The sequence below is a fragment of the Haliotis rubra genome, unplaced genomic scaffold (genome assembly GCF_003918875.1).
Source record: "Haliotis rubra isolate DU_JTF1 unplaced genomic scaffold, ASM391887v1 Scf356, whole genome shotgun sequence".
Lineage (NCBI taxonomy): Eukaryota > Metazoa > Mollusca > Gastropoda > Lepetellida > Haliotidae > Haliotis > Haliotis rubra.
In genome coordinates this window covers 186,197-200,532 of record NW_025767031.1, presented here as the reverse complement: position 1 = coordinate 200,532, position 14,336 = coordinate 186,197, and the positions used below count along the sequence as shown (strand labels likewise).

The 14,336-nt window shown below is 38.1% G+C and overlaps 1 protein-coding gene and 1 long non-coding RNA gene across 3 annotated transcripts in view; one reads left to right on the top strand and one right to left on the bottom strand.

Annotated features, from left to right (window-relative positions):
* The window catches only part of LOC124285238, a 290,116-nt gene that overhangs the window by 171,848 nt on the left and 103,932 nt on the right, over positions 1–14,336 (top strand). For both annotated transcript variants that reach the window (XM_046721444.1, XM_046721443.1), the window contains exons 8-9: positions 662–715; positions 8,614–8,684. In XM_046721444.1, coding sequence (XP_046577400.1) covers positions 662–715; positions 8,614–8,684 — 125 coding nt within the window. The remainder of the gene's footprint in view (positions 1–661; positions 716–8,613; positions 8,685–14,336) is intronic.
* Positions 3,373–5,220, bottom strand: LOC124285241. Its single transcript, XR_006900766.1, has 3 exons — positions 5,209–5,220; positions 5,134–5,138; positions 3,373–3,568 (listed from the first exon to the last, which is right to left on the bottom strand). It is a non-coding gene; the product is annotated as an uncharacterized LOC124285241 (long non-coding RNA).

The following is a 14,336-nucleotide window of genomic DNA, read 5'->3' as shown; positions in this document are numbered from 1 at the left end:
ATACAGACGTATAATCTCCAGGGTAAACTTTCCAATAATTCTCCACTATACCCTGGATGCATCTACGGCTTGAGCCGATGATTTTATTACCTCCCTTGGTTGGCTTTTTATCCAATCAGGTGTCTACGCTGGGAAATTGAGTGTACCAATCACAACTCACTTTCGCTTTTTAAATCTCTAACCGATTAAACTTGGCAAGATAATAATATATTGTTGCAGAGGTACTCTGAAAGCGGTAGAAGGAGTTCTTGCATATATTTTTTTAAGATTTCAGACCTGTCAATTTGTCTGTATGTTTTCCCCCCAAATCTGAGTCGCACTGTGAACAATCTTTCGCGGCTGTGATTGCTATCTTTGTTGACACTGGCAAGCTCTCTTGTAACGGCGCCTTATCTGATTGGCTACTGTGAGAATGCAGAGCCAGCAAAGGGAGGTAAGAAAATCATCGGCTCGAGCCGTAGATGCATGCAGGGTTTAGTGGAGATTTATCGGAACGTATACCCTGGAGATTATCGAGGATGGTGGCATTTGAGTTTTGCTAGTACTCACAAACACCTCTAGTTCTTATCAGCAGTAGGGAAATGCTTATACAGTTCTATTTTTCTCTTCAAATTGATACCATTTTGATGCAATGACATTTTAATTATCCTTGATTTTTCAGATTGAAGCGCTTCTGTGTAATGTACTCAAGAAAAGAATCAACATGTTTACTCAGGTAAATCAGTGATGTGTATTATCCATTAACTAAGGAGGAAACAATGCCAAAAGAAAATATCTGCTCTCTGGCAGCCATGACAGCGGTTATATCTCAAAACTTCCCCATCCCAATACTACCACACATTGTTAAAACAACAACTCATCACCCCTTTTTAGGTAATAGAATGGCCCAGGATGTCCATTTAACTGAAACAACAGATTATGATATATCACCTGACTTAGCAAAGTAGAGATTTTAGTAGAGAAGAGAGCAATTAGTTGAGATAAGTATGATATACATTCTTGCATATTTCATGAAAGCAAAAATTGTAAATTTTGTTTTCTTGTTTAACCTTGAAATGTTGTTGAATACATTCACAGTATTCTGAATATACCAAAGCATAAATTATGCAAGCTTAAAGGGCCACTGATCCAGAGCAATTTCCATGGACTGGTTGTTGCTTTTGTTATTGTTTTTCTCCCGTGAGTACCCAGATGATATCCCATAATTCTTGACTGGTTCGTGACCTCTGCTGTGCTACCCGCATGCGCAATTGATAGTATAAGTATAGATTGATCAACAAAGAGGAAATCTTTTTTACTCGGTAACTTTTACATCTTCATTAATTTGATAACAAATGAAAACCTATGAAGTTTAACCATCTGCCAGTGGTGAAAAATGTTGGGACTGAAATATAATGAAGTCAATGTTCGTCTTTATATTTTGTCTTATAATCCTCATTAGTTTATTATCATATTTGTATGCATTTTCAAACCTAATAAAATGCACACGATCTGCTTATACTTATTGTGAATTTATAGCATGACTGTAATATCTAGACATTTTATAGATTGCCAACGTCGATTATGTATTATTTCACACACACGCCCAAAGTGAACCTAGTGTACCCGGTATGTTGTCTGTATCATTACACTTTACAGTGAAAACAATGATTCTGTATAATGCTACAATAAATGAATAAAAACAAAATGCAAATATTAGAATTAAAACACACTAAAGTTACAGCAACAATGTCAGGCTATCCTACCTTGTTCGAGGAATGTATCCATCAATATCCACATAAAGGAACGACATGCCATTCACATTCAGCTGACAAAGAATCCTGCACCATGTCATGTGTCTTGTAACAGTCTAATATGTGAAAAAGTGATGTATCATTTCAGGTTTTTCACATTGGTGTAGCTTCTGATTGGTCACCCAAGATAGCACACCTAGCAACTAATTGCATGATATCCTCCATTCTTTAACAAAGTAATTTAGTTAGCCAATAATGAGCAATCAATCAATGTATTGGCGGTTAATCCTTGGAAGGGAGGAAGGACGTTGTTTTTACACAGGCACTTTGCGACAGGGTGTATTCAGTATAGATCAGTTAAATCTACATACATCTGCATCAACGCCCACCTTTTGACAAATCCATTGTGCAAGATAAAAGCAATTAATCTATCAGCGTGTTATCGGTTAATCCTTTGATCGATGTTTGTTTTTGTAACTCAGCTGACAACGCCTCTTGCTGCACTTCCATGTGCATATTACATAAGATGTAATACATTTACCACATCAGACCTTAATTTATAATGTTGAGTAATAACTCCAGACACGGGAAATGCCAAATGGGAATCTTTGTCGGGTAATCTGAGTGGTGTTATCACTAATTATACCTGTTATAAATTCTTTAACTGACCATCAAGTGAATGATGACAAATAACGTGTAGGTTTACCACAAAACACGGGTTACAGAAAGGGAGTAGTAATTGCTGTATTGCATGCAATTTTGATTGCCTGACAAAAACTTATAGGCCGACACAGTTTTGAGGATACGAACGGAACTGCATTGTTGTGTAAGAAATACACATACTCATTTGCTGTATATACCTATTTACCTAAGTAAATGTTTAGATTCTTCTAGCAATGACAAGGTGGGGTTGTTTTGTTTAGTTTACGGATTCAAATACATCAAATGTGTGTTTATATATAGCATAGGTAATAAACATCATATATTTACATGACATGATTGAATATCGAGGTAAAAAAAAATTGATCAGTTATTATACCATCCAGGCATTAGAAAATCTGAAAATGTTTACACTGCTGGGATTCTTTATTACAGTCACACAAGACCTACCAGGGATATTTTCAAATAATGGGCATCCACCCTTCCTAATGTCCTACTGTTTAGGTTGAAGAAATTCTGCCAAGGTGGACAGTAGCCCAGTCCCTCTGGCCCGTCACGGTCGAGTGAGCAGGTACCGACCAACCTGCAGCTTGGTTTCGGAAATAGACTGTTGGCGAGAAACATTAATCGCTCTGGATCAGTGTCCCTTTAATGCTAATGGGTTTTTAAATTTTATATTTATAATTTTGCATGATTGCTGTAAAACATGATAAGCAAGTGTGACTGTTCTGTTCACTGACGCCACATTCAATTGTTTAATGACATCACAAACGACGAAATACAGAAACAATGGTTGCTAGGCAAAACTGTTATGTGCACATATGATATATATATGACACTGGTTATGTTTCACCATATGGATAGTAAAAAGTAATATGTAGCAAAAAAATCAAAATGAGAATATGAATTGTATTATGCTTACTTGAAGCTCTACTACCAAACATACTTGCACTACCAGTGTATGAAATAAGTCAAACCTCCAGCCAGACATCAGGGCTGGTAACTTCAAAATGTTACCAGTCCAAAATGGATTTAACCAGACCAGACACCAAGATATGACTCAGGTGTATATAACATCTCAATTTTTTACCACACCATCGGGCTGGCTAGCTGTAAATCTTGACCGTCCATCTGAAATCGAACCCGTCTCGGTCAGACGGGCCTTATGTCATACACTGGCATCACCAAATCCAGACATAAACAGATCAATCAATTTTAATTAAATGAGGAAATTAATAATGTTATGTTATGGATATTGGCATTAATTGTTATGGTAGTGACACAATAATGGTAGAAGAAGAAGAAGAAGAAGTATTAGTGACAGTTTTAATAATAGCCAGTTTTATATGTTTCCTTTAAAAGATAATTTAATGAAATTTGTCAGTCAGATATTTCAGAATGTTTAAAGAATATGTAATAGGCAAAAGATTTACTTATTGATGTCCCTGTCATGTAGAAAATGGGTAAAGACTGCATGTATTCATTACTGATTAATGGGTTAAACCATTACAGACTGAGGTAATCAGTATGCTAAAGTGTGTGCAGTCAACCAGAAATGTTGTTATAAGTTGTGGAAGTTTTGGGAGGATACCATGACAGCTATGTAGGAAAACATATTCATTGCCAAGAGTGTGATCAATGGCTTGACCATGCACCCTTGGACTCTATGATTATGCTGTCTGGGATGTGTTAATATATCTCTTCCTCTGAAGTTACATCTATTCAGGAATTGAAATTGGGCCCTATGGCATACACTTACTGGTACTTTCAAAAGGTTGGCCCATTCAGAAAATAAGATTGGCCATTGCTGATAACATACCTGATATATCACATAGCATTTTAGTCATACAGTCTAAGTTACGGGTAATATTAAAATTAATTCCTTAAAAAACAATATGAGGCATGTACTTACTTTCTATGTCCTTGCTGGAAAGGCAACCTCCCACAATATCAGCAGCCTTCAAAAATATCTGTTTCATCAAGATCATCAATCGCTTTCCGTAATGAAATACCCTGGCCTGCCATTTAACTGATGGCAGCTGGCTATACGCCCGTTCTCATTAATGAGGTGCAAATGGGTAAGCGTCATAAGTCAAAAATCAAATACACAAAATCTGAGCGAAAACAGTTTATTTAGAAAGTTTGGCATATGGTCTATTACATATCACTTTTTCAGCCATACCATTTTACAAATAACCATACAGCTGGTATGCAAATGTGGCACCTTGCATGATAAAATATTATCATCTGATACCTACGTGACCAGTTTTTTTCTGACAAGAGAATTAAGTTACAATGTAATGAATTATTTGAGTAACCTTTCAAATAATCCGCATGGTTTTGGCTATTTAGTAACATACACGTCTGCTCAAACCTTTAGAAGTCTGTTGACATACACATTGTTAATCATTATTAATCAGATTTTTTTTTTTTAAATACCAACAAATTGCAAAAACAGATCTCAAATCAAACCTGATAACTAGATTTGCCAACAATCTTTGGGCATAGTAGACAAAAAAAATAGTAGCAAAATACTTGATCGATAGCCAGTTGCAACAACATAAAACTCATGAAAATTACCAGTCATTTTTTGCAGTACAAACACGTTACACGTAACAGTAACGTATGTAGCCCAACTTTCAATTGTTTCAATACCATGTACTGGTCACTAATTAAGATTTTCATCATGAAGCGTCTTACTTTTTCTGACCTAAAACATCAATTAAAACACCTGAACAACCTTTTCTCAGGATTACGGGATTCTATCTTTTCTTATTTAGCTGTTTATAGTAAAAAATATCAAGGTAATCAATACTTATCTTCATAAATGTGGCAAAAGTTGAGAAAAACACAGAAGTAAAAACGTTTTTTTAATCCAAAAGCAATGTAAAACACAAAACTGAACTCATAAATGAATAACTAATCTTTAGTAACATGACCAGTCAACATTCGACTAGTACCGTATGTAACGGGAAAATGTAACGTATGTACACCGGACTCTCAAAAGGTTACATTATCTTCTGTATTTTGTCCAAATCACACTGCTTCAGTTTGAACAGTCTGTTTGATTTACCAGTGGGCACCAATGGCGTGATTTTACAAATAATGTTGGCACCATCTTCCCATAGCCTATCTTCTTTGGCAGGCCATTTGAACAGCCCCTTACTTTTCTGCATGAAAGTTATCTCGTAGTCACCATCTTCATGATCAATATCCTCAATCTTCCTGACATACCATTCACCCTCGTAGATAGCAGCTACATAGTCACCAACTTGGAGATGACAGAGGCTGGATGCTTTCGCAGAATTTGATGCTGAAGATGTCTGATCATGAGGAGGCAGGTCTGTATCATCCTGTGAGACAGCTGCAGAGTTAGATAGAACATCTGATGGACGATCTGAAGATGTCTGATCATGAGGAGGCAGGTCTGTATCATCCTGTGAGACAGATGCAACGTTGGATGGAACACCTGATGGGCGATCTGAAGATGTCTGATCATGAGGAGGCAGGTCTGTATCATCCTGTGAGACAGCTGCGAAGTTGGATGGAACATCTGATGGACGATCTGAAGATGTCTGATCATGAGGAGGCATTTCTGTATCATCCTGTGAGACAGATGCAGAGTTGGATGGATCATCTGATGGACAATCTGAAGATGTCTGATCATGAGGAGGCAGGTTTGTATCATCCAGTGAGACAGATGCAGCATTGGATAGAACATTTGATGGGCGATCTGAAGATGTCTGATCATGAGGAGGCAGGTCTGTATCATCCTGTGAGACAGATGCAGCATAGTATAGAACATCTGATGGATGATCTGGAGATGTCTGATCATGAGGAGGCATTTCTGTATCATCCTGTGAGACAGATGCAGCGTTGGATGGAACACTTGATGGGCGATCTGAAGATGTCTGATCATGAGGAGGCAGGTCTGTATCATCCTGTGAGACAGATGCAGCGTTGGATAGAACATCTGATGGACGATCTGAAGATGTCTGATCATGAGGAGGCAGGTTTGTATCATCCTGTGAGACAGATGCAGCGTTGGATGGAACACCTGATTGGCGATCTGAAGATGTCTGATCATGAGGAGGCATTTCTGTATCATCCTGTGAGACAGATGCAGCGTTGGATGGAACACCTGATGGGCGATCTGAAGATGTCTGATCATGAGGAGGCAGGTCTGTATCATCCTGTGAGACAGATGCAGCGTTGGATAGAACATCTGATGGACGATCTGAAGATATCTGATCATGAGGAGGCAGGTTTGTATCATCCTGTGAGACAAATGCAGCGTTGGATGGAACACCTGATTGGCGATCTGAAGATGTCTGATCATGAGGAGGCATTTCTGTATCATCCTGTGAGACAGATGCAGCGTTGGATGGAACACCTGATGGGTGATCTGAAGATGTCTGATCATGAGGAGGCAGGTCTGTATCATCCTGTGAGACAGATGCAGCGTTGGATAGAACATCTGATGGACTATCTGAAGATGTCTGATCATGAGGAGGCAGGTCTGTATCATCCTGTGAGACAGATGCAGCATAGTATAGAACATCTGATGGATGATCTGGAGACTCAGGAGGGCTTTGTGTAGAGGTAGTTACATAAGCAGATTTAGCTTCTTTTTTTGACATGTTCTCCTTTGCAGGCCGTTTACTAATTGTTACCCCAGGTGTTACAGAAATCACCAGAAAGGCATGTGGGACAGTAACATGATGTCTCTCTTGTTTTCAGAAGCATGTTGGACCCTTCAGCTGCAGTGTGGGACAGTAACATGATGTCTCTCTTGTTTTCAGAAGCATGTTGGACCCTTCAGCTACGGCGTGGAGTTTTATTGTCTGTTTTATTGGTTTTATTACCTTGGAGTTGAGTTGACTATGCTTCTCTTGAGAAGTTAACTTTGAAACATAGTGAAATGAGACCTCCTTCATTGGCCCATTCTGAGCCCATTGGTAAAATTCACTCGCCTCTTGTATAGAAACTTTACCCTGTCGAATGGCCTCATCGGCCATCCTTTTGGTGGTACCCCCTAAGCCGTCGCACGGCCTCTTGCCATGGCCTGCCTCAAAGTAGTTCCAATGGGCGTTCATCCCAAAAGTTTCCTGATGATTGGCCACAAGTTCAAAAAGAAAGCGATTCCGGTACTGGCTTGAGGGGGAGTGAGTCCAGTAGTGAATTGTTTTTGCATCCCTGTCTATCTCATAAAGTGCAGGCAGCAACTTCTCAATAAAGGCACAGACTGTACTGGCTGAGTGTCATACCTCAACGGAAATAATGACAAACCTCTTATGACAAAACTTTTCTGAAGTCCTCCAGTAGGCAACCACTGGACGTAATGTGACTTAGGTTTGGTTCCAGTAGGCTGTTTGAATTTCGTCAAGAGATCTACAAGAAAAAATTTCTGCAAAGTCCATCTGCAGTATAAATTCGTGTTCTGGAAGATTCTCTTTGAGTGTATACAGTTGCTTGTACTGTTCTTTGACTCTAGACACACGTTCAGAGAATTCCTCCTTGAATGTTGACCGAAAATCTTCCACTTTTGACTCCATATTCGATACCTGTTCGATTACTGCTGCTGCCACAAGAAGTAGGTATAGCCAAAAGCTTATCATCTAGTTTTGAATTCTTAGTTTTGTACTTTCTAGTAACGTATACATTGGTTACGTATGTATATTTTCAATGGTTTTCATTAGTGGAACTGTTATAAATACATGACATGAGCATGTACAATCTCATTAGTGTTTGTGATTTTAACAACTGCTATGATTACTGTAATGAAAGAGACCATTTCACTGTCACTTAGAAGAATAAAGGTTGTACAAACTGTCACATAGACGTTGATTGATCACTTGTGATAATCATCTCATCTTCAGAGGCATGCAACTTCAGCAAAAACATCTGTACCTTCAAAGGTCTGGTGAAAATACACAAGATATCGCAATCAGTTGTTCTCATTTGGCATTTCCTTCACATCTGGGGTACTTATTTTATCATTGATTGGTGCAGTAATGTAGATTTGATAACTGGTGTGTAGAATTAAACAGCTACAGTCTAATAGACAAAAGATGACATATCTTATATGTTCAGTTTCACTATCTATGCACCCTGGATTATTGAAGTACATCAATCAACACCAGTAAATCATAGAAAAATAAAGTTTCATGTAAAGTTTCCTGATGCTTAAATTTTCTTTTATTGTATAATGTATTTTCAGCATTTCAAGTACATGACACAGAAACAGTACGGACGAATAGACAGACTTCAGTTTGGAAGAGTTTTAAAATTGTAAGTAGACATGCCATCTATGTCAAATTCATTCTTAATAAACACTATAGAACAAATGTCAAAGTTCATGGGATATCTTAATGAGTATGTTTAACATTCATTCTCAACAGGAAGGAATATAAGATATTCACTCTGTGATATATCACCATCATCATTGATCCTGGTCGGTAGTCTCCCTATGTCTATTACTTTTACAAGTGCCACAGGGATCAAAGTAACTTGGCTGACTGGGGGCATTTAATTCTAATTTCTTTCCCATGAACATCGGCTAGAGTGCAAAAATCATTGTTGTCTTTGGTGAAGGTAATTTAACAGGAGAGCAAGATTTTAATCTGATGTCTTATGCCCTCTGAGACACTAACCTCTGACACAGATTCCGCCGTTATGTTAGACTGATACATCAACTGGGGGACTGGTATGCCGTTAGATTCAGTTCCTGTGTCTAACCTTTGAATAATGCTACTGTTGCAGCCGTTGCTGTGACTTGCTCCTGTATCACACAGACGCAACCAAATTGCAATGATGCATGGGCAGTGTCATCCTGGAAAGAAATTAGAATTAAATGCCCCCAGTCAGCCAAGTTGATTCCATTCTTTCCAGAAGAGTTTGATGACATGTAGCAGGCAATTTCATGTTACCTGGCATAGTTCCATGAAGCAGGGACATTTGGCTTATGATGTGATAAATTTCTTGACAAAGGTGCTGTCATTGTGTATGTGGCACATGACCTCACCAGCCTTCCTGATCACCCATGGGAACGTCATGGTCTTACGCTTGCAGGCCCTATCGGAGATGGTAATGCCATACTCCAAGTTCATCAGTATGTACAACCCCATTTTGTCATGAAAATCACTGAAATGTTTCATCTCATTCATCAAAAACAACATTTATGTTAGGGTTTATGGTAGGTGTAAATTTGGAATGCCTGCCTATGAATGTGCTGGGCAATCTGTTTGAGAAAAGAATTGTTGCCAAACTAGCATATGACCTGTGTTGTGGAGCAGACAACTTTGAAGATCTTCTTCAGAACTAGTATCATGTTTTGGATGGACTTTGACCAAATGACTTGTATTTGGCTGCTAGCAAGACTCTCATTGGTACTAAATCTGATGAATATGGCAGAGAAGGCACCATTAAAGAATTTCACTCATGCCCAGGCAGCCCTCACTGACACAACCACTATAACTTTCCTCGACCTGAGGCAAAGGAAGGTGGATGTCACTTTTGTGACCTCAACACCAAGCATCCCATTATCATGTTCATCATGAAGACAGAGACTGATAACAAACTTCCCTTTCTAGATGTCCTTGTAACCAGGGACCCCATCAAAAAGATCCAAAACACAGTCTACAGGAAACCCTACCATTCTGACGATTACGTTCATTTTAACTCTATCCCTATCACCTAGAATTATTTTTAAGTCTAGCGTCATGTAAAAACTTCCCGTGGTGCTCATGACAGCAGAATGTGTGTAAATGGTCTCTGAGCCCAATCCAACTAAATCCTGTGTAAATGGCCACAAAACCAAAGTCAAGGAACAATAAAAGGGAAAATACAAGTAATTCTAAACAACAGGTACAAAATTTGGAGAATTATATTCATACAAGAGCTACATTAACCGCAGCCATGTCGGAAAGCAGTAATGACTAGATGAAATTGTTCACTCAACAATCTCTATGTAAAAAAACCTGCAAACTATCCGACAAAATTGACAATATGAACATTGAACTTCATAAACTTCTACAGAAAACTGATGAAATTTTAACTGTTGAATTCAATGCACAAAAATTAAAAAAAACAAGTTGGATATTGACCAGCTAAAACTCGAACTAAAGCAACTTTTGAGAAGGAAGTGAAAATAAAATTTGGACACGATTATTTTACCACCGTAGGAACAGCTTATTGGTTTATGGTATTCCTGACTCCCTGGAAGCGGAACCCACTTGTCGTGAGTTACTGAAGATGCTGGGGATAGTCACTATTCACTGGACTGTTGTACCAGGTATCCCTGACTATTCAGCGTTATTGTGTTGGAGATGGACTACTATGTTCAGATTCTGAACTCGGTCAATATAAACTTAAAAATTCGTAAAATGACATGGTGTTCGGAGAGAGCTCTGTATCATGAGCTACTTCCCTTTGATACCGCTGATGAAATTTCAGTTAGGACTAAGTGTATGTTTAAATGTTTATTACTTTATATTTGAATGGCAGAATATATTATTCTGAAATAGTTTTTGTAAGGATGGAGGGTGTTAAAAAGAATGCCACAAGTATTTCTGTTCATGTTTTTAAACAAATGCTTTAATTCTTTATATTTTGAAAAATGTTTCTCTTCAGTAGACGTAACCATGATTATGTACTTCATCTAAGTTAACAGAAGCTTTATCTTATTCATCTCCCATAATTTCTAATTATATCAAAGTAATCTCTGCTAACTGTCAAGGGCTAGCCCATAAAACAAAACGAAAAGAAGTAATGAATTTATGGCACAAGAAAAAATATTTTATTATGTGCCTTCAAGACATACTTATCAAAAAAGAGGATCAGAATATTATGAGAAACAAATGGGGGTTAAAAAGTATCTTTGCTCCCTACATTTCAAACTCAAGAGATGTTTGCATTTTATTCAATAACAACATTGAATTAGATATTCATAAATGTAAAACAGATCCAGATGGAAAATAAGGTAATAGCTGATATTACTATTGAAGGTATAAGGCTCACCCTTGCTACTGTGTTTTGACCTAACCAAGATGACCCTCATTATTCATTATTTAATATCATCAATGAGTTTGATAATGTATTGTATGTGGAGATTAAAACCTTGTCCTAAATTCTGATGTTGATCTTGAGAATTACAAAAATATAAACAATTCAAAAGCCAGACAGATTGTTTTAGAAAATATAAACTCAAACAATTGGAACTTTTTATGGAAACTTTTCTTATGAAAGTAAGAGGTAAATCAATCTCGCTAGAAAAAAGATATAAAAATTTTAGAAGATGAAATTATGGAAAACTTTCAGAGCTTTAATGAAGAAATGTTCTCAAAAATATCTAAAAATATGTCAGAACTTAAGAAAATAAAAGAAGAGGAAGAAAAAGGTAGACAAATAAGAAGCAGGATTCAATGGTATGAAGAGGGGGAAAAAACAATGTCATTTAGAAAACAAATTATACTAATAAGCTTATCAATTCTCTAATATATGAAAAGTAAGAACTTCTGACTGATGGAAAGGCTATTCTAAATGAACGAGAGGAATTTTATCATAAACTCAACACTGCTTATAATATAGACTGTGAATCACAAAACATTTTAGACACTAATAACCCTTTCTCACTAGTTCTTTTGCAAATAATCTGAATGAACCAATAGAAATGAAGGAGCTCTCTGAAACAGTTAAAGCTATGAAAATAATAAGAATCCAGGTTTAGATGGCTTTCCAGTTGAATTTTTTAAATGGTTTCAGAATGACATAAAGTTTTGTGTATACAGATATGTCCATGAAGTCTTTGATAAAGGTCAATTATCATGCAATGTAACAACTTGTATTTCAAAACAAATCAAAGATAGAAGATACTTGAAATATTGGCAGCCAACCTCTCTCCTAAATACCTTTTACAAAATTATAAGCACATGCATTGCAAATCAACTTAAAAAGACATTAGACACAGATACATCCAGATCAGGTAGGATTTATACCAGGTAGATGTATAAGTGATAATGTTAGATTAATGTATGACATCATATATGAATTGAAAAAGAAAAAGAAACCAGGCCTTCTGATTTTTATTGACTTTGAAAAAGCTTTTGACACAGTCTCTAAAGATTTTATTTTAAAAGTTCTCCATAGTTCTCCGCACCGTAGTGGCACTCATCATTACAGCTCTCCAGAAGAAAGATTGTGTTATTATTATCTCAGATGAGTTAACATCATAAACGTATACAGTTTTGAAGTTCAAACCATGGAGAAGATAAATAAGCAAAAATGGATTTGCCCCAGCACTGGCAGTAACCTGGTTTTTGCAACAGATTACTTCTAGCGACTAGTGGCGTCTGGGACAACCATCATGGCCGTTAGGGCCATTACAACTAGCTTTGCTTTGGGAAGGACCAGCTTCTTCAATTCCAAGGATTCAATTTGGATTCATTTGAAAATTGACCTGCAACCGGAATGTTCATGCAACAATAGTAATAGTGATAAAGGTAATAACGCTTCCAAGTCCAAACTAGGAAAGAGAGCGGGGATTTGACAAAAGGTGAGAACCCACAAGTAGAGACCCCCTCTCCCAACAAATGTCAGAAGTGTACGGCACCAAATAAATGAAATTGAGGCTTGTGTAAAGCATATGTATGAGTTTCGAGAAAGGTGTCTCATGTGCTTTACGGAGACATGGTTGAACGAGACTGTGGACAGCACAAGTTTGGAACTCAGTAGATTCAGATCGCTGATTTGGCTGGATAGAGATGTGGCAAGGACCGGAAAACGTGTTAGAGGAGGTGTGTGAGTTTATGTAAACAAACACTGGTGCAAGCAGCATGTGGTTCAAGAATCTATCTGCAACAAGGACATCAAACTTTTGTGCTTTTCACTCAGGCCTCAGCCTCAAACCCAAACTCAACGAGGACCTCACAAAACACAGGAACTGTTTGTTCAAGATGACACGAGAACTGAGAAAACAACACAAGATCTACTCAACATGGACACACGATGGGAAAGTACACCTCTGTGAACAACCAGAAGGCCGCATTCTAACTGTGATGAGAGAATCAGATCTGGACAAATATAGACTATAAGTGTGTCATGTATGGATATATATACACCTGGAACTTAATTAAGCACCCCCTGATATATTTCATGATAGTAGAGCAACTGTTAACCATCGTTAAACATGAATGATATCTCTGTATTACAACACATCTCTAGTAGTCTAAAAAGGTGTTTCAGTTCCTTTGCACTCGTCACAACGCATCCCTTGTGCACATGAAGCATACAACCCACACTTTTCCCAAACTTCAGTTTCTCTGATATGCAATTTATGGGTATAAAAGCAGACAAATTTGTAACTGTCTCCATTAATAAATACTGAAATGGCGAGGAGATGACTTTGCATACATGCAACAGGCATGTCCTTCAAAGCTATTGGACGACAACTGGGCTTCAGTCACTCGGTCATCAGCCGACTTGTCCGAAACATCAGATGACAGGAGATGTGAGAGATCGTTCAAGGCCTGGACAACCCAGGAAGACAACGGCCCGTGATGATCGCAGCCTGGCACGTCTGGTAAGGCGAGAACCCTTTGCCACAAGTTCAGGTTTGAAGCGCCTGTGGTTACCCTACAGAAATCGCCTTAGGGCACTTGGTATGAGGATCAGAAGAGTCATCAAACGTCCTGCTCTGTCTGATCTCCTTAAGAGACGACGTCTGGAGTGGTGTATGGCCCGTCGGCAGTGGAACCTGAGGACATGGAGGAGGGTCCACTGGTCAGATGAGAGCAGGTTCCTTCTCCATGTTACAGATGGTCGAATGGGAGTGTGGGGGCATAAAAACACTGCTTACGTGCCCAGGAATATCCACCCTACTGTTCCTCATGGTGGAGGATCGGTTATGATCTGGGTTTGTCTTTCACACTACTGTAAACTTCAAAT